Source organism: Tupaia chinensis, unplaced genomic scaffold (genome assembly GCF_000334495.1).
Source record: "Tupaia chinensis unplaced genomic scaffold, TupChi_1.0 Scaffold143631_1, whole genome shotgun sequence".
Lineage (NCBI taxonomy): Eukaryota > Metazoa > Chordata > Mammalia > Scandentia > Tupaiidae > Tupaia > Tupaia belangeri.
The window spans coordinates 1,594,243-1,614,327 of NW_006203479.1; the positions used below are offsets into that span (position 1 = coordinate 1,594,243).

General features: G+C 37.2%; 1 protein-coding gene across 1 annotated transcript in view; it reads right to left on the bottom strand.

Moving 5' to 3' along the window:
* GRID2 (glutamate ionotropic receptor delta type subunit 2) overlaps positions 1–19,080 on the bottom strand; it is a 392,388-nt gene extending 373,308 nt beyond the window's left edge. The window contains exons 1-3 of the mRNA XM_006164500.1: positions 18,999–19,080; positions 8,417–8,469; positions 412–513 (exon numbers count right to left, since the gene is read on the bottom strand). Coding sequence (XP_006164562.1) covers positions 412–513; positions 8,417–8,469; positions 18,999–19,080 — 237 coding nt within the window. The remainder of the gene's footprint in view (positions 1–411; positions 514–8,416; positions 8,470–18,998) is intronic.
* Between the last annotated feature and the right edge of the window lie 1,005 nt (positions 19,081–20,085).

A 20,085-nucleotide genomic window follows, 5' to 3' on the forward strand; every position in this document is an offset into this window, starting at 1 on the left:
GAGAAAATGCTTGAGGAATTCCTTTATTTTATCAGGTGTAGACAACCACAGAAGGCAGGAAATTGTGCCTAAAATGTCCAAGAAAATTCCTCAAAAAGGCACTGTAATTAAACAGAAAGCCTGCGAAAATCTGATCCTGATCCATATGAATTGAAGGTTAGAAAATAAGACCACTGAAAAAAAAACAAACCTCAGAATATTTGTATCTACTTTAAAATATCTTAGGCTATCTTAAAACAAAAATGTCATAGTCAGGATTTTTTTCAAAGCTCTTTCAAAATTTTGGCAGAAATTAATAAAATATTAAGAAATGAGTTCTTTGAAGATTATGGCAGAAATTAATAAAATATTAAGAAATGAAGCATAAAGTAACCTTTGGAAGCCAAAGCCACAGGCTCAGAGGAGACTTACCAGAACAGTCACCACACGGAGAACCACTCCTCGCATGTTATTCTCCAGCTTCTTGTCAGTCAGTGACCCATTCAGACCTGTGACAGGATTCCAGCACCCAAGCTGAAAGGCAAAAAAATAACTTTGGTCACTTTTCTGCCCAAAGAACAGTCAGTCACCTCTGTACAGACCTCAGAGAGAACTGTGTGATAGCTCTTGAATAATTGGTATAGAAAGGGTCCCACATAGGTTTTCTTTTTAATGGCAAATGAAGCAATCAGAAATGCTATTTCCCCACTTTTAAATATCATCATATGGCAGATGGCAGTGCCCGGCATGCTTTTGGAGGCTCACTGAAGACATCTGACTTAATGAGGAGTTATATATACACCAATACCTCAGGCCCAGTAATGCACTAATTGGAAAAATAATAGCACATATAATTCTAGCATAATGTCTGTTCTAATACATCAATTACTGCACAAGTTAGATTTTCTTATAGTTTCAATGGTTTTAATGTGATCTTCCACTGCCTTTGCTGGGGAAAAAAAAAAAAACTACAAATTTTTTAGAGGTATTTGCATTCGGGTGTGTGCACTCGCTGGAGAGAGAGAGACAGAGAAAGTGAGAGGGAAAGGGAAAAACTACCACTACCACTACCCCCCGGAGGGGGATGGCCATGCTGCAATCCCTTCTCCTCCATTCTCTTCCCATGATCTTGAGCACGCATGTACATGAGTCTGGTGTGATTTTCTTGCCACTGCATTTGGGACTCAAACCATACTAGGCCATGGGGAGTTCAGCAACGTAATTACTACACTATCTGCTGGTCCCATAACTGCAATATTTTTTAATGTGGTTAGAAGGGTAACTGTTTTATTTAAGGAAAAAAAAACCCCATGTATGTGGTTTCGTTGTCCTCAAAGTATTCACATTACATAAAGCAATATAATTTGCTATTTCTATCAGTGCTATCAATTTACTTGGACTATTCTGAAAGCAGTTTTTCCCTGAAAGTCATGTAATGATTCACTGCTTTTTACTCTCCAAAAGTCTGGTTTAGTTTTACACTCATATGGTTCTATACCTCTTGTAATATCCAAATCTAAGGGCTACCAGTTTTAAATTACTGCCTATAAATCCCAAAGGAATAAAAATGGATGACTCTCCATTCAGAAATGAGAAAAGAAAGAGGATGTGACTTGAATTAGCACAAGAGTGCTCAAGGAGCAGAGCTGCAGAGAAAAAGGATGTTGCCCTGCACATCTTGGGAAGAAATGTCATGCCATTAATCCTGATGCCAGTTCCATGAGCCTTCACCTTTGGGAGCTTGCTCTGCATTTGCACACTGAAAACGTAACAGACCTTGGTCATACTCGAAGACTGCTTTGATAACTGGATGATTAGAGAGGCACTTGGTTACTGGAGCTGTTTCCTCCTGATGACTGTGATTTATTTCCTTGTACACAATTTTGTTTGTGGTTTCCAAAGTCATCAACATACTGGACAAGCCTCCCTCACACACACACACACACACACACACACACACAACAACAAACACCCAAAAAACAGAGGGGCTTCCTATTAAAATTCAACTTTTTGTGAGCTCCTAAAAGCTGTTTAATTAAGAAAACCAAGATGTACCTAATATTTCTTAAGAGAAGAAGATGTCACAATACAAACAACAAAGCCGGCTTTTTCCTTATGAAAATAATTTGGAAAAGGTCGCTAATTGTTGGTTTCGACTGTAAAAGCACATTATATTCATACAATGATATGTCATTCTTAGTTACATAAAAAGTCTAATTAGAACTTAGATCTAATTAGCAAATCCAAATGTGTTGAAAGTCTAATTATCGGAGATATTGTAGTCCTCTCACCAAATTAAAAACCGTATGAAGTTGCTTTTGAGTTTTTGTTCCCTTCTGAGGTCAACCAAGTCTACCTCTATTACATTCCTTGATGTGTACTTTTTCTAATTACTTCTTTAAGAGGATTTTATTTTCCCTGACCAAATAATGTTGGTGTAAAAAGTGATCTATAACATTAAGTGAAGAGCTAAATTGCCACTGTGCTATCTCCACATTTTACAAATACATTACAAAGGTACAACTTAATGTTAAACTTAACAAATAACTTTCAAGACATGATCTTGTTCAAGATAAACTTGTCTTGGCTGCCAAAGCAAACATAGGGATTTCTTTTATTGTCTTCTTTGGAGTTTTTTTTTTTTTTCTTTTCCTTAGTTTTGGTGGGCCCCTTTGCCTAAATAAATTATAATGACTAATACAATGTGACCATTTCATTTTAATGTACTGAGTAGTCAAAGTATTTAATATTGGATTAGCAACAAAACTTGTTGAACAATTTGCTTCAACAATGCTCTGGACAAACATTTAAAAATATATAATGCTTGGGGGGCTGGACAGTGGCCCAGAAGTAAATTGGGACATTCTACAAGGCTGACCCACATGGGAAGGCTCTGAGTTTCGTGCCCAGAGCCCTCCCTGAGTATGCTGGGCACATGCATGACCATGCTGTGGGGTTAGTGAAGACAGGAATGGAGCACAGAGTCAGGAGCCTGTTGGAAGTGCTGTCTCTGTCTTTCTCATTGATAGAATAAATAAATATATAAATAATTTTTCATTCACTTCTGAATTTTGTCCTCCCTTAAATATAACTATGGTTGATGGTTTAAAAGTTCTAAAGCAAGGTTAGCAGGTGGCATGGTAGTTAAGGCACTGTAGTCCCACATGGCTGACCGTGGTTCGAGTACTGCACCTGATGGCTTGCTGTCTTGCCTCCCCTTTTTCTCTCTGGTCAAATTAAAAAATAAATAATAACAAATATGATGAAATAAATCATTTTAATAAATTCTAAAGTATTCTAGTGTTTTACGAGTTTGAAATAATGACACAAAATTTTGGCATAGGTAGAACATGTTCATAAATATCATCTTCAGAACTAAATAGTAATTTAAATATTATTTATAGCATATATGATGTTTCTACTCAGTTAAAAAATTAATGTTTGTCCAGATTTTCTCTCATACATATTACAAGATAACAATATTTTCCTTTGCTAGCTAGATGAAGGTTTTCACCTTTATTTATTCTTTCTTTCTTTTCTTTTCTTTTTTTTTTCGGAAATGAGTATCTACTCTGATTCACATTTTTTTTTAAGTCTATCTCTTTTATGAGTTAGAGAGACAGCACCTCCAGCACCTCCAATAGGGCTCACCCCTAATGTCAGCCTCCTAGGTTATGGGCATGTGTCTACTGAGTGTATTCAGTAGGTCTCTGGATGTGAACGCAAAACCTTACCATGTGGGTGCACCTTGCAGAACCTCACATTTACTGCAACACCACTACCTAGGCTCCCGACTCACATGTCTTTTGATACTAGCACTGGTAAAATCGTTCCTCTTAGTAACAGGGATCTGGACTTTAAGATTGCCCAACCCCTTTTATTGAACCCAGTTCATATTCATTTTGTACAAACTCTAACATTTCCCACAAATTAGCTATGGAAATCAAGAGTAGGATGTTCAAAGACTGAATTTTGGAAATACTGAAGATACAGATTTTTTGGAAAAACTACAAGTAAGATATATCTATTCATCATATGTCAAAATGGATATAACGAAACAATCAAGAAATTAAAATATTGGTCATCAGAAACGTCATGATGCATTTTTGCATAGAAAAACATATAAAAATACATCATGACGTTTCTGACAACTAATAATCCTAATGAATACCTTTTTAAAAGTAGTTTTTATACTGTCTCTGTGTCAGCCATGGTACTGAGCTCTTTATACCATCCTCTTATTTAAGCCTCACAATTAACTTTATGAGAAGTTGCTATTACCATTATTATTTTACGGACAAGGAAACTAAGATTTGAGCTAAGATCATCTATGTACCAAGAGATGTAACTAGAATTTAAACTAGTTCTGTCAAAAGTCAAGATTTAATGCTTTCTTTTCTTTTTATCACAGCGTTGGTTTACAGCTTACAAATTCTTTTCAAACCCCGATGTGTTTAATGTAGGTAAGAGAAGATTTTTCTATCTTTAGTCAAGGAAACTGAGGCTCAGTTTTGTTAAGTGACTGACTCCATACCATAGCTAGTGAATTCACATTTCAGAAACAACATTTAAAAGACGAGATCATCATCATCCTCACTTTTTAACAATGACAACTTTTACATAATGGTTAGTATATGACAATCGTATTTGCTTTATTTATAGCGACTCATTTAATTCTCAAACAACCTTTGACAAAGGCAACTATTATGAAAGAATTATTTAATTTTACTTATCATCATCATCATTATTATTTTTCATTTGCTACAGAGTATGTGTACTCACGAGAGATAGATAGATAGAGAGAGAGAGAGAGAGAGAGAGAGAGAGAGAAAGTGAGAAAGCAAGTCTGGAACTTGAACTGTGGTCAAACATGTGTGAGTCCAGTCCCCTAACCACCACACCACCTACTGGCCCCAAGGCAATTATTATTATGCTCATTTTACAGAAGGGGAAACCAAGGACGAAGGTTCTGCTCTTTCTACTGTGGCGCCTATTATCCACTTAAGCAGACAGGAGAGCACTGGGTAAAGGAAAACGGTGGAAAAACAAAGCAGACAAGAGAGTCTCAAAAATATTCCTGGAACTCTATACTTTGAACGATCAACTTACTAAAAAACAACATGGAACACACTCTATTTATCCTAAGGCCTGATACTTCTCCAAATGTCTACCAAAGATGAATGAGGAAATAAATAACAGTGACATATAGAGGAAATGTTGACTATCCCACATCTTTTTGAAGGATTTCTCAAGTTTTCAGATTCTTTAATTTCTGTTCATCTCCATCTCCCTGAGGCTCACTTCAAGCTATTCTGTTTGATTATAATAACTCTTTCCAATAATAAGCAGTAAAAATGAGTTAGGTTCACACAGATTCAAAATGAATTTGTGTCTACCATGAGTGCTATTCCTTGCAGCATAGCAAGACTGACAGGCTTCGTGTTTGATAAAAACTAGAATTTCACTTATTTTCAAGTGTGAGGCTGAGCTAACAACTCTTCTGGTTTCATTGTTTGAAATCTGATTAACCGGATGTCTCTTGCTACGTGGAGAAGGTTGTTTATTTATGGTTGTGTTTCTCTCTCTCTTTTTTTTTTTTTTTTAACAGAGGCCAGAGACTAATAAAGATAATGCACACAAAATGTCAGAATATGTGTTTAGGTGAGTGGTTTCTAAATAAAATAATAATAAAAGTGGCCTCTATAGCATATGAAATTTACAGAAAGTCACACTGCTGCTAGCAAAACAAGATTCACTATCTTCTGTGGTGTGGCAGTCTAGAGAAAACTTAGAAAGGATAAAATACTAAAGACCAATTCCATTTCCTTTCAATTACAGTGTATTGATTTCCTATAGTATTATCTGGCTATTGCCTAAAGTTATTTTAAAACCTTAGAAATACTTGCCGCTTTAATTATTTCCTTCATTGGAGCCTTGGCAATAATAATCTTGTAGCATTCTGTTAAAATCGATGTAATATGCTGTGTTCGACTAACTGGTTGATGTATTTGCGTGAGCACGGTAATATGTCCCTAAACATCGTGTATGCTCATGATCAAGCTTTATATATTTACTTTTCCCCCTTCCATGTTTTTGCTTTTCATTTGTCCATGGGCTGTAAGGGATGAATTCTGACTCTTGAGTTTAACATCACTATTTTTCAGGCAGTCTCATAACGTCCAAAAGAGCTGAACGGCTCAACTTTAATTTTATGCTCAATAGTTTGTAGGCTTTAATAACAGGAGTCAAGAGAGCTCTTAATTGAATACCAAATGGGATCCCCTGAATTTATTAGCTTGTATTCATATGGAATGAACGAAGCCTGGCTATGCCACCAAGACTCCAGCGGTAGGACACAAAGTGTCTACTGCACTGATGGCTTTCTGCTTCCCAGTCTCTTGGTCTCACGTACTTGCTAGCTCAGCCTTCCCAAGAAAAGAGGGAACAACGCAGGCACAGGCAAAGCAGCTTGAAAGCTAACTACTCAGAAATGCGCAGCGTTTATTTGGTAGATACTGCTTCTGTAATGGGATAGAAAGTGGAATAAAATACAAATGGCAGGCGGACTCAGATACACGTTTTATGGAATTAAATTGGAATGTTTTGCTCTTCGACATGTGCCGGGATGCAATGTGCCAGTAATCCTTCCAATAATAAGTTTCTTTATGGTATTTTCCACCTGTAAAATAGGTTCAATTTGTATGACTTGCTCCCTAGAGGATGATTATATGCTCCTAAGGTTCTGTTCCTACAGTTTGGTCATTACCATGAAGGAGTAGTTGTCCTTTAGGTTGTGTGAAATAGCATGAGTACTTGAGTTTCCTTCAGGAGAAAATGTCTTTGAAAAGTCAGGAAAAAAAATCGTATGATATGACTATTTATATCTTTCTGCTTCACCACTGGAAAGAAAAGCTGCTATACTTTATGAGGTTAAACTTGTGAGGTGCTTTCTCCCATGAAGAATATAAGCATGAGAAACAATATATATACATAAGCAAGCACACACACATTAAAATAAACATACACACACACACACACACACACACACACACACACGCATACGAATGAAAATAGCTCAAAGATATTTTTACAGTCTCAGGGCCAGCCCTATAGTTGAGTGCTAAATATTGCAAGCTGGGTCCCAAGTACCTGATCCTGGTTCAAGTCCTTGCTCCGGAGGCTTAAAAAACATGAGGGCACATGTGCATGTGTGTCTACCATCCTGATGGGATGGAGAAATAGACTACGCCCTATGGGAGATGCTTCCTCTCTCTCTCTCTGTCTGGTAGGCAACTGTGACCTCTGGAATGTAAAGTAATAATAATAATAAACACTCTCTGTTATCAACAGGCATTTATTTAACCGATTTAATGATTCTCTGCCGTTATTGTAAGTTTCCCTTTCTTTTATAGTTCTTGGTGTAAAATTACCATTGCACTATTTTTAGAGGCAATATATCATAGTAGTTAAGATGAGAAGTTCTACAACTGGACTGCTCAGATTCAAGCACCTGTTCCAACACTTCCTGGGTGGGTACTGTTGGGCCTTAGTTTTCTCAACTCTCAAATGGGGATAAGGACAGTGACTTCCTCATAGGGCCCTTGGGACTATTAACTGATTTGATAATGTTGAGTGTTTAAACCAGTGTTCTTGGCTCAGAAACACTAAGGAAGTGCTTGTTATTATTATTCCCATATAATTAGGATTATTTTGTTCTTTGCTCAGTCTCATCCGCTGGGGTGACTTCCAGGTAGAGTGATGAAGCATGCTTCTGCAGCTGTGGTCTCAACTTTGGCTGCCTATGAGAATTACTTGGAGAACTTTAAAAGATTCTGATGGGGAACCAGCAGTTAGCGTAATGGCTATGTCGCTGGACTCCCATGTAGTCGACCGCGGTTCACGTCTCGGACCCGGTGGCTTAAAACTCACACCGGGCGCATGTGCGTACGTGCCCGAGATCCTGAGAGGAGAATGGAGGAGAAGGGATTGCTGTGTGACCATCCCCCCTGGGGGGTGATTTCTCGCTTTCTGTCTCTATGTCTCTCTCTGTCTGTCTGGCGAGCGCACGCGCCCTATAGTGAAAAACCTCTCAAAAAAAAAAAAAAAAAAGATTCTGATGACCCAGTCAAAGCCCAGAACCATTACATCAGAATCTCCAAAGGTGGGACCCAGGCTTTCATTTTTTTTAGCAGTCAAAGTTGAAAACCACTTCTCTAAAATTTGCTTTAACACAGAGGAAATCCAAACTCGTAGAAAGGGTACTTAATCTTATTGAGTAACGGTGTCCATTTTACTGGCTTCCTTTATAAAAGCTACCTAGGGACACTTTCTGAAATAAACAAGCTGTTTGATTTCTGTTGTTTTAAATGGAACCCAAGTCTATAAACTCTGTGAAGTACGATGCTGACCCTGTCTGTGACTGCACCCTCAGCCTTACCCCAGTAATGGTGTAATGGTGCTGCTTCTGTCTAATTGACTCTCGAGTTAAAGCTAAATAAAAAAAATAAGAACAAACAAAACCCGACATATCTCCACTCTGTTTTACGCTAACAATTTTCATGATTCTCCAGGATGATTCTCTTCACTCTTTTTGTTTCAAAGAATTATTCCATTTATTTAATTAATTAATTTGTTTTACTTTGACTAGAGAGAGATAGAAGGAGAGAGAGAGAGAGAGAGAGAGAACGAGAACAAGCTGCCAGCTCTGGGACTTGAACTGCCATCGGCCATGTGGGAGTCCAGAGACTTAATCACCATGCCAAACTGTCAGCCCCATTCCCCTCATTTTCTAGCAGCTTTACTTTTCTTTATGATCAGAATATTATCATTTTATAATGATAATTTGGCATATAATGACTATAATTTCATAAAGTTGCTGGATTTGGGCTCACCATGGCTCTCTCTGCTATGGGAGGCTGAGATTTAATTTCCCTTCCACCCTAAAGGCTAGGTATGCCGGTGCACAAGTGTAATCCCGGCAGCGCAGGAGGCTGAGGCAGAGGATCATGAGCTCAAGGCTGGCCTGGGAAACATGGTGGGTCCCTCTGTAAAAACGAGAGCGACGTGGAGGTGTATGCTTATATCCCATCTGGCAGACTGAGGCAGGAGGATCATGAAAGTGAAATCTTAAAAAAAAAGTTGGGGACCAGCAGATGGCATAATGGTTATGGCACTGGACTCCCACGTAGTCAACTGCAGTTTGAGTCCCAGACCCAGCAACTTAAACTCAAGCTGGTGTGTGTGCACGTGTGGCTAAGATCCCAAGAAAATAATAGAGTTGAAGGGATTGTGGCATGGTCAACTCCCGGGAGGTGATTTCTTGCTTTCTGTCTTTCTGTCTCTCTCTGTTTCCCTGGTGAGCATACATGCCTTACAGCAAAAATCTCTCTCTCAAAAAAAAAATAGTTGTTGAATTTTCTTATCTTTTCCATTCTACTTTGACATTTTCAGAAAATGTTCATTTCAATGTCATATTAAAATTCTCACTCTCTATCCTATCTCCTCCGTTACTTAATTATCCACTTATAGTTAGGGGCACCATATTAATCACCTTTGTGTCTATTACAGGGCCTATTATGGAGTTCTGCATAAGTAAAATAATTTTTTATGAAACTGACAAGGTTAATGCTAAGTATCTCTATGGCACTTTAGATCTTGACTCCCAAACAATCCAAATCTCCAGCCCGAGCATTTCCTTATATTTTACTTTGTCTTCAATGACTCCACTTAGAAACCTCAAAGGCACCTCAAACATCTACAAGATTAGCTCATAATCTATCCCATCACACCCCTAGTTCCACTAGCCAGAAACCAACGAGTCAGTTTTACTACTTCTCATGTACAGTCCCTTACCAAAGCCTACTGATTTCACATCCTTAAAAATAAAAAATCTGACCTCTTCTAATAGTCCAACACCTAGCAAAAAGCCAGAATCCATGTCTTCTGAGGTGTGCCTAGCCCTACTCCTTAAACATGAAAGCCTCTGCCCTAAACCTCTCCTTCTGGCCCAATACCCGGCAAAAAGCCAGAAAGTAGGAAGTAACGTATAATCATCAGATGACCAGAAACCACCACACAGGCACAAGAAATATGGGAAATCAAGAAAATATCCCTTCTCCAAGGGGTAAGAACAGGCCTTCATCATCCACAGACAGTACAGTGGAACTCACAGAAATGTCAGACAAAGAATTTAGGATATTCATAATGACAAAGCTAACAGAGATGCAAGAGAAGAGAGACAAGGAACCCCAGGAAATGCAAGAGAAAAGAGACAATGAGTTCCAGGAGGTGAGGAAGTATTGCCACAATTTGAAAGAAGAAATACACATCATAAAAAAGAATCAAATGGAACTGTTAGAGATGAAGGCTATAATACAGGAAATAACCCCCCCCTTGAAAATATTAAAAGCATATTAGATCAGGCAGAAGATCAAATCTCAGATGTAGAAGACAGTACCTCTGACCTAGAAAAATTCACCAAAAAGACTGAGAAAATAACCCCCCAAAAGGAGAATAATATATGAGAAATACTAGATACCATTAGATGCCCAAACATCCAGATAATCGGTACTCCAGAAGGTAAAGAAACTAACCTATGGCACTGATAATCTATTCCATGAAATCCTGGAAGAAAACTTTCCAAACCTAGAGAGGGATTCAAAAATCCAGACCCAAGAAATACAAAGGACCCCAAGATGATAAATAGAATCAACCCAAGAAAATCTTAGAATCATACCCAAGAAGAATCAACCCAAGAAGATAGAATCAACCCAAGAAGATCTTCTCCAAGGCACATCATAGCTAGATTGACCAAAACCACGGAGACAAGATACTAAAATTGGCAAGAGAAAAACATCAAGTTACTTTCAAAGGATACCCCTTTATACTAACATCAGACCTCTTGTCAGAAACAATACAAGCAAGGAAAGAATGGGAAAATATATTCAAAGTGTTAAGTGAAAAACAATTTCTCCCCAAAATACTATATCCAGCAAGATTATCTTTCATATAGGAAGAAAAGATAAAAAAAACATTCTCAGGTAAATAAAAACAGAAAGAATTTACCAACACCAGGCCAACTCTTCAAGAAGTTCTAAAGGGAGTACTATACCAGGAAAACTAAAGACAGACAGACAGATAAGAGAACAAAAGATGACCAAGAAAAATACCAACTTAATGGGAGGAAGAAGTTCTGAAATATCAATAATAATGTTAAATGTTAATGGAAAGGTCAGACCACAGTAACACTGCAAATTCAACAAAAGAGAGATTACATGAGACTGAACTGGTAAAATAGAATTCTATGACTTTTTTTCTAAAACATTACTGATTTCCTTCTATGCTTTGTCTTCCAGATTTAAGCATTTTGTTTTCTTTTGAGTTGTTGATAGGTTCAGCAATTTGTTAAAAAAAGAATTTTTTTTAATTGAAGCAAACGTTTCTCCCTGACTCCTTTGCAATAGGAAAATATTTGTGAACGTTCTTATTTTGTGTTTATTTGTATAAGTTCAATAATATAATGGTATCCATTGCCTTGCATCAGAAATTGAATTCTTCTGGGGCTTTATGCAAATAACTGATAAAATTAAGATTAACCTATTTTTTAAATAAGTTAGTTTATATCTCTCTTAAGTAAAGAGAAATGGAGAGAGAAAAAAAAAAGTTTCAGAAGAAAATTACAGTGCACTTGTCACTAGATTCTAGCTTTGTCTGTATTTTTAATGTAAGATCTATTGTGAATCAATAAAATGTGAAAAAAAAGTTTAGTATGAAAGGGACGGAGGGGAAAGGGGAAAGAAAAAAAATGGTAAAAGTATGCTTAATTGACAAAACATGAGGAGATATTTATTGAGGATAATGTATATAGTAATATCTGTCTTGACTGACATGCATGGTATTTGTTTTGGAAGAAGAAATGTATACTGTAAACACATGTAATTAAATGTAAATAAATTTTAAAAAATTAAATTCCATAAACTCACGAAAGAAAAGAATAGATTTCATTATACGTAATCATATTGTGTTCAGTATCTATAGCCTATAGTTAAGAATACAGTGATATATTATGAGAAAACATCTAATATATATATATATGTGTATATATATATACACATATATATACACATACACACGTGTGTGTGTGTGCACGCGCACGTGTGTGTGCGTTTGTGTGTGTGTATAAAAGAAAGATTGGATTCTCTTCTCTTAGTGTCATTTTATGCTCAGCTTACTGCTGCTCCATTGGCATGCATCTGAGCATTTTCAAGGCCATTAAAAATATGTTATTTGGGATGAACTAAAATGCTCAGAAAGTTTGAGAAGTGATTTGCTGTCAACAACTCTCATCTACAAGCTGAAGACTTCTTAATGTATATAAAATGAAAGAGGAAATTTGAGCAGTTAAAATTGATAGAATTACATTCATACTTTAAATAAAGTTTGTGGATGAATGAAAAAAGAAATTTTAAAAAATCTCTTAAATACATTTAACTCCATCTCCTAGCCCAAGTTAACTTCATAGATTCTCCGTTACAAGCCCCACTTTACACTGCCAATGTAAACATAAATTTAAATATCATGGACTCTGCTTCAACTATTTCCATAGCTCTCCATTGTTCTTAAGAAAAAGACCAAACTTCCAGTGGAGGATACAGGACTTGCAAGATCTGGTACTGTTTATATTCAGTCTCATAGAATACCCCCATTTTCCCTTTGTTTGAACTAAACAACATGAGTCTATGTTCAATTTCTTGAGTAAAATGTAATTCTGCCATAAGAATTTAAACATTGTCACTCCAACATTAAAACATCAGATTCACTTAGGGAGTTTAAAATAAATCCCAACACCAAAGGCATAACAACGCTTTCAATCAAATCAGAATTTCTTTTCTTTTCTTTTTTTTTTGGAGAGGTTTTTGCTATAGGGCATGTGCGCTTGTCAGAAAGACAGAGAGAGACAGAGAGACAGAAAGTGAGAAATCACCCCCGAGGGGGGGATGGTCATGCTGCAATCCCCTCTCCTCCATTCTCCTCTCAAGATCTTGGGCACACATGCACACGCGCCTGGCGTGAGTTTTAAGCCACCGGGTCTGGGACTCGAACTGCGGTCGACTACGTGGGAGTCCAGCGACATAGCCATTATGCTAACTGCTGGTTCCCAAGAGGTCTTATTTTTATGAAACAGTAAATTAAATCTCAGCTGCATAGAAGAATTTTGTGGCAAGCAGATTTTATCACAAGGTGAGGGCTAAATCAGTTAATCTCATGAAATGCTGTCTAGCTTGGTAATTCGAAAATTGTGTAATATGATTGTAGTCACATCAAGAGTGATTCTGGTGATGAACAAGAGAGGTTTTCTCATTCAAATTTTCCCATTCAAATTTTCCAAAAACACTTGCACTATAGGTAGTACAATCCACAACTACAATCCATTTATAGCAACACGACACTTTTGTCTCGGTCACTGTGTAAGGCTTCCTTTCCAGCTTCTGCTTTATCAGATGTCTGGGCTTATGCTCCAAATGAGGATGGAGTGTCTGGGTTTTAGTGGTAACTATGAATCATGGAATGATTGGCTATGCCTCTGAGCAGTCTTTACTAGCATTGAGGATATATTTTATTTCACTTCAGAGGATTACAAACATTTAAACAACTGAGACTCCCATAAATCATGAACTCCTCATCAGGCATGGTGAAAATGCTAGTTTACTTTTAAAAAGAGTTGTTATTGCTTCATGGATGTATGTGTTTTTTCAACTCCTCTTTTTTACTAATAAGCCTAAGTATGTTTCTCCATATGTATGTCCATTGGCAACTATTAGCTATGACCGTATAACTATAAGCATGAGAAAGGGCAGGGATATTTGGAAGGGGAGGTCAGGGCTAACTGACCACAATAACCAAGAAGAGGTTTAGCAGTAAATAATGTAGTGGACACAAATACAACAGCTTTCTATAGCGTAAGTACATTATTGTCCTATCACTCACAGCTTCTAATCAAGAAGACAGCTACTTACTAAGTATTGTGCGGTGTTATGGGATACAAGGAAACTAGAATATCATCTTTTACCTTCAAGAGTTTGTGCTGTATTTGAAATGACAAAGTAGAATAATAATAATAATAATAATAATAAACAAATTCTACTAGGCAGTATGTGAATACTTCCTTTTGGGAATTAGACCGATATAAGCAATAAGTGCTTCGTGTTTAAAGAAAGGGAATTATCTGCGAGAGTGGATCAAATTTTGTCAGAGAAAATGATAAAAAAAAAACAAACAAACAAAACCAAAGCATGGTTGGGTAGTCTACCTGAAAAAAAGACCACAGGTAATTCCATTTAGCCATGTATATGTCTATCACTCTTCCTTCAAGAGATAGAGTGTATTCCTTCTACTGTGATCTGAATATTGGTGTTTTCCAAAATTCACATGTTGGAACCTCCTTGTACTAAGCTCTTCGGAAAGTGATTAAGTTATCAAGACTCTTCCTTCAAGAATGGGGTTGGTATAATCAAAGAAGTTGAAAGGAGCAGCCCTCCCCTTATGCCGCATGAGGTTACCGTGTTTGCCCACTATGCCTTGTGAGGACACTGCCTGAGGGGCCCTCCATGAATCAAAGTGCAAGCCATCACCAGACACTGAAGCTGCTGCTGCCTTCACCTTGAACTTCTCTCAGGTTCTAGAACTGTGAAAAATAAATTTCTGCTATTTACAGATTAGCCAGTCTAAGGTATTTGTTATAGCAGCCTGAATGGACTGATACCCTCTCTCCTTGAAACTGAGTTAGCTGTGTGACTCTCTCCAGTAGAATATGCAGGGAAAAATAATGTGGATTCTGGTTTGGGCTTTAAGAAATGGCATAAGTTTTGTTTTCTTTGCTTTGATAAGCCAATAAAAAAACAAACAAACAAAAAACAAGAGAGAGAGAGAGACTTGGCCAGAGCAAGAGGAAACCAAGGTGGTAGATGAGATGTGTTGTGAGCTATGTAGGGACAGGAGTATTATCCCAACCAGAAGACAATCCTCACAGCCACAGTTCACTAAAAACACCCAGACCTGCTTCCCACGTTTCCAAGGAGAGAAACAAGATCCCAAAGAGGATTCAGGATGATGGGAAAATAGGAAGCACCAGAAATCTGTCTCCCCACCTCAACAAGAACTGCACTAACAGAATGTATTGTGTTGTTGGAAAAGTTATGATGTAGTTTTTTTATATGTTTTTCTATGCAAAAATACATCATGAGCTTTCCCAAGATGAAGGTGCCATTTTGGAAGTCTGCAGTTTATTGAAGGCTGCAACTTAAGGAGAAGGTTTGTATGGTAAACTGTGGTTACTTTGGTCAGTTTCAACACTTAGCACAGTAGCAGCTACCTGTCTTCCAACCCATTCAAAGGCAGCAGCAGTTGTACATGCACTCTAGGATCCTGAGTGAGCAAAAATAGCTTATACTCCCCAATACTGGGGTCTGTGCTTTTTTTTAGAGAGAGAGATTTTTGCTATAGGGCGAGTATGCTTGCCAGAGGGACAGAGAGAGACAGAGAGAAAAAGTGACAAATCAGCCTTTGTGGGGATGGCCATGCCACAAAACCTTCTCCTCCATTCTCTTTTCAGGATTGTGTGCATACATGCACTCATGACCTGTATGAGTTTCAAGCCACCAAGTCTGGGACTCAGCCATATGTGAATCCAGTGCCTTACCCACTATAATAGAGGTGCAAAGAACTATGTAGCTACTGCTATTGTACCTTTCCCCATTGTTGGAAGCCAGTGCCCTTCTGGTTGAAATTAGTTCCAGGAGATATAAATAATCAGAGACTGTTCCTTCTCCTTCATTTTTCTCTTTATTCCTTTTGGGAGCCAGCCATTAAATACTAGAACTTCTTTTTTTTTTTTTTTTTGAGAGGTTTTTGCTATAGGTCGTTGGTGCTCGCCAGACAGAGAAAAGGTCCCGTGTGCTCACCAGACAGAGAGAGAGAGAGAGAGAGACAGAAAGCGAGAAATCACCCCCCAGGGGGGATGGCCATACCGCAATCCCTTCTCCTCCATTCTCCACTCAAGATCTTGGGCACGCACGCGCACACGCGCCCGGAGTGAGTTTAAGCCACCGGGTCCTGGACGTGAACTGTGGTCGACCACGTGGGAGTCCAGTGACATAGCCATTATGCTAACTGCTGGTCCCAAATACTAGAACTTCTAAAGGCAATCACATACTCAGGGAAAATGAGGAACTCACTGTGCATGTCCAAGAAAAGGTGCAGGCTCAGAAAAGACCTAAGAGGAACTTAAGTTTACATTTCAGGGTGATCTTTGGTACTAAAACTATCCACAACAATTAAAATGAAAACCTGCAAGTCCCAGGGAAGGAGGGCACTATAATATCTACAGCTATTGCATTGTTAGATTTGCATGTCTAAATTTCAAGAGAAAAATTACAAGGCATAACACACACACACACACACACAAGAAAGATATGGTCCAATTTAAAAATTAAAAAAGCCAAGAGAAACCATCTCTGAACACGGCACAATGACAGACCTAGACAATGACTTCAAAACAATGGTCAAGAAAGATGTTTGGAGAACTAAAGAAAAGTGTGGCGAAAGTCAGAAAAACAGTGAATTGGCAAAACGAAAATATCAACAGAGACAGAAAACCTAAAAAAAACCATAAACAAATCCTGAACCTGAAAATTACAACTAAAATGAAAAATCCACCAGAGGAATTTAAAGGTATATTTTAATCAATAGAAGAAAGAATCAGCAAGCATAAAGGTGGGACAGCAGAAATTACTTAACTGAGTAACAGAAAGAAAAATAAAATAAACAGAATATAAGAGAATTCTGGAACACATCCAGTGGACCAACATATACATTATGGAGTAAATAAGAAGCAAGGGAGAAAAGAGCAAAAAGAAGTTAAAGATACAATGGCTGAAAACTTTCTGAGTTTGATGAAACATGACTATAAATATTTAAGAAGCCCCCCCATGATAAATTAAGAGAGACCCACATGAAGACACATTATAATCAAACCTCCAGAAATTAAAAACAGAATATGGGAAAATGAGAGAAATGACTTACCACATATAAGGGATCATTTATAAAATTATCAGCAAATTTCTCATCAGAAAGTTTGAGGAGAAGAAGGCAGTAGGCTGGTTTATTCAAAGTGCTAAACAACCACCACCACCACCTGTCAACTAAAAATCCTATATTTGTTTATTGGGGTATAGTCACTCATAGTATCCTCTAATAATGTTTTGTATTTCATTTATGTATGTTACAATACTGCCTGTTTCATTGTAAATTTGATTTATCTGGTTCCTTTCTCTCTTCTTGATTAGTCTAGCTAATGGTGTATCAATCTTGTTTATCTTTTCAAAGAACCAACTTTTGCTTTCATTTATTTTCTGCATAGTTCGTTTATTTTCTATTTTACTTTTGCTTGAATCTCTATTATTTCTGCTCTTCTGGCATTTTTTGGGATTATTTGTTGTTGTTTGTACAATTCCCTGAGGCATGATGTTAGGTTGTGTTTTGTACCTTCAACTGGACTGATGTGAAGTGTATTCATGATGGGTAAATTCAGCTTAGAAGCTAGCACATATATACTGATTAAATGTGTAAAATAAAATGTAAAAAAATCCTATATCTGGCTAAAATTTCCTTCAAAAATGAGAAAGAAATGAAGACATTTCCAGATACACAAAAGCTTATCAAGTTTATTGTCATTAGACCTGCCCTCCAACAAATGCTAAAGACAGTTGGTTGAAATGAAAGGATATGGGCCAGCAGGTGTGTGGAGGTTAAGGCTTTGGATCCCACATAACCAACTATATGGTTCAAGTCCTGGACCTGGCACCTTGGAAATCATGCTGGGTGCATGATTTCATGCTGGTGCTCCTCCCTTGAAGGAGAAGGGATTTTGGCATAGTCATCCCCACTGTGGTGTGATTTCTCATTTTCCCTCTTTCTGTCTCTCTCTGGTGAGTGCAGATACCCTATAACAAAAACTAAACAACAACAACAACAAAAACTCGAACCCACATAAGGAAATAAAGATTGCAGTAGAGATAAATGTAGAGGCAATTATAAAAGCCAGTATTAGTGAATTATGGTTTATAACTCATTTTTGTTTTCTATATGATTTTAGAGACAGTTTAAAAATACATTTATTTGTCTAAAAGCAAGTATTATCATAACTTAGTTTTATAACTCCACATTTTGTTATCTAAATAATTTAAGAGACTAATGTATTTTTAAAAAAAGTTTATATTTTAGATACACAAAGAACAAAGATGTAATTTTAGGACATAACTGAACGACTTGGAAATGGAAATGTAAAGAATCAGAGGTTGTGCATGTTATTGAAGTAAAACTGGTACAATCTAGAGTATTATAACTTTACAACGGTAAATGCAATCCCCAGGTAACCATAAATAAAATAACATAAAATAGATACAAGAAGCAATGAAACAGGAACTTACACATTTCACCAAAACAAACAAACAAACAAACGAACAAAAAACTAGGCACACGAAAATTAATTATGCAGAAAATTAGGGGTAAAAATGCTAAGACATGTGAAACAAATTTTAAAAATGACAAAGTGGGGCCAGCAGGTAGCATAGTGGTTAAGGCATTAGACTCTCATATGGCTGATCACAGTTCAAATCCTGGACCTGGTGGCTTATATTCTCACTCCCCTCCCTTGTCTCTCTCATGTGTACCCTATGGCAAACTTAAAATGATAATAAATAGTAATAATAATAATAAATAAAATAAATAATGTTTTAAAAAATGACACTAGTAAGTCCCTTTTGATTGGCCAGCCTTAAAAAGGAAGGAAATTCTGAAATATGCTACAGTAGTTTAATGAGATCCACATTCAATAGGGAGAATTGATTTTCTGTAAAGTTCATCAACTATTATTTCCTAAAATTAGAATTGAAAAAACACTTGCAAAACAGCTGATGAGCTGTGCCTGCAGCTTGTCTTGGATAAGTCTCTCGCATACTTACTTGGAGCATTATCTGGGGCTTTAGTCGTTTTACTGCCTACTTCCCCACATAGAAATTTCAGTTCCTCGAGGGCTGGAATCATCTATTCTTCACATTTCCAGCACTTTGGTATATAGGAGATAGACTATCAAGAGCTTGAAATCAAAGTATCTTTTTCTTGTTTTCCTTAGCATGTTCTAATTGGTTTCATGAATGTGTAAGTGGGCTCATCATCTCTCAGCCATCTGTAACTGACATACTGGGATATATTTCAAATCCACCTTTATATCTGCTAAACAGTAGAACAGGATCACCCACTTGTGTTCTCCAAGTTCTGTTGGCTTTCTCAAGTCAACTGTAGAATAAGCTATTTGTGATCACCTATGGTCAGACCTAGACACTGAAATTAGAAAGAACAAAAGTGTACCTTCCACAAATACTTTCAAATAACATTTTACAATCTGCATTTCTATCAATATTTTAATTTGGTCAACATTTTGCTTTACTGTTCATTGAATTCTTCTATGTTTAAAAACATAATCTGTCTTATTCATAATAGCTATTAAAAACACAAACTTCTTTTATTTTTAAAAATGTTGGTAGAGGGTATGTGCACTCCACCGGAGACGAAGAGGGAGAAAGTGAGAAAGCACCCTCCATGGGGGATGGTCATTTCATAATCCCTTCTCCTCTCTTTCCTTTGGGAATTTTTGGCATGCATGTACCTGGTATGTTTTTCTAGCTGCTTGGTCCAGGACTCAAACCATTCAGTCGACCATATGAGATCCAGCTGCCTGAACCACCACTACATTGGCTGGCCTGAGAATGAACTATTAATGAAAGCTGGTCATTTAAGTGATACGTAATGAAACCTTATTATAAAGACATAACTTTCCCATAGAATTTTCTATCTTAGTGGCAAACTGTATTCTCTAAAAGGTGTATACATTTCTTTGCACATGTAGCGAATCCAAACCAGGTATCACTCTTGTCCTTGTCAATTATAATTCAGATCACAGGTTACTGAGGATGAAATGATTAAACCAGCCTGGATCTCTGTACGTAGTAGGAATTGTTCAGGGTAACAGAGGAAGTCTTGTAAAGGATG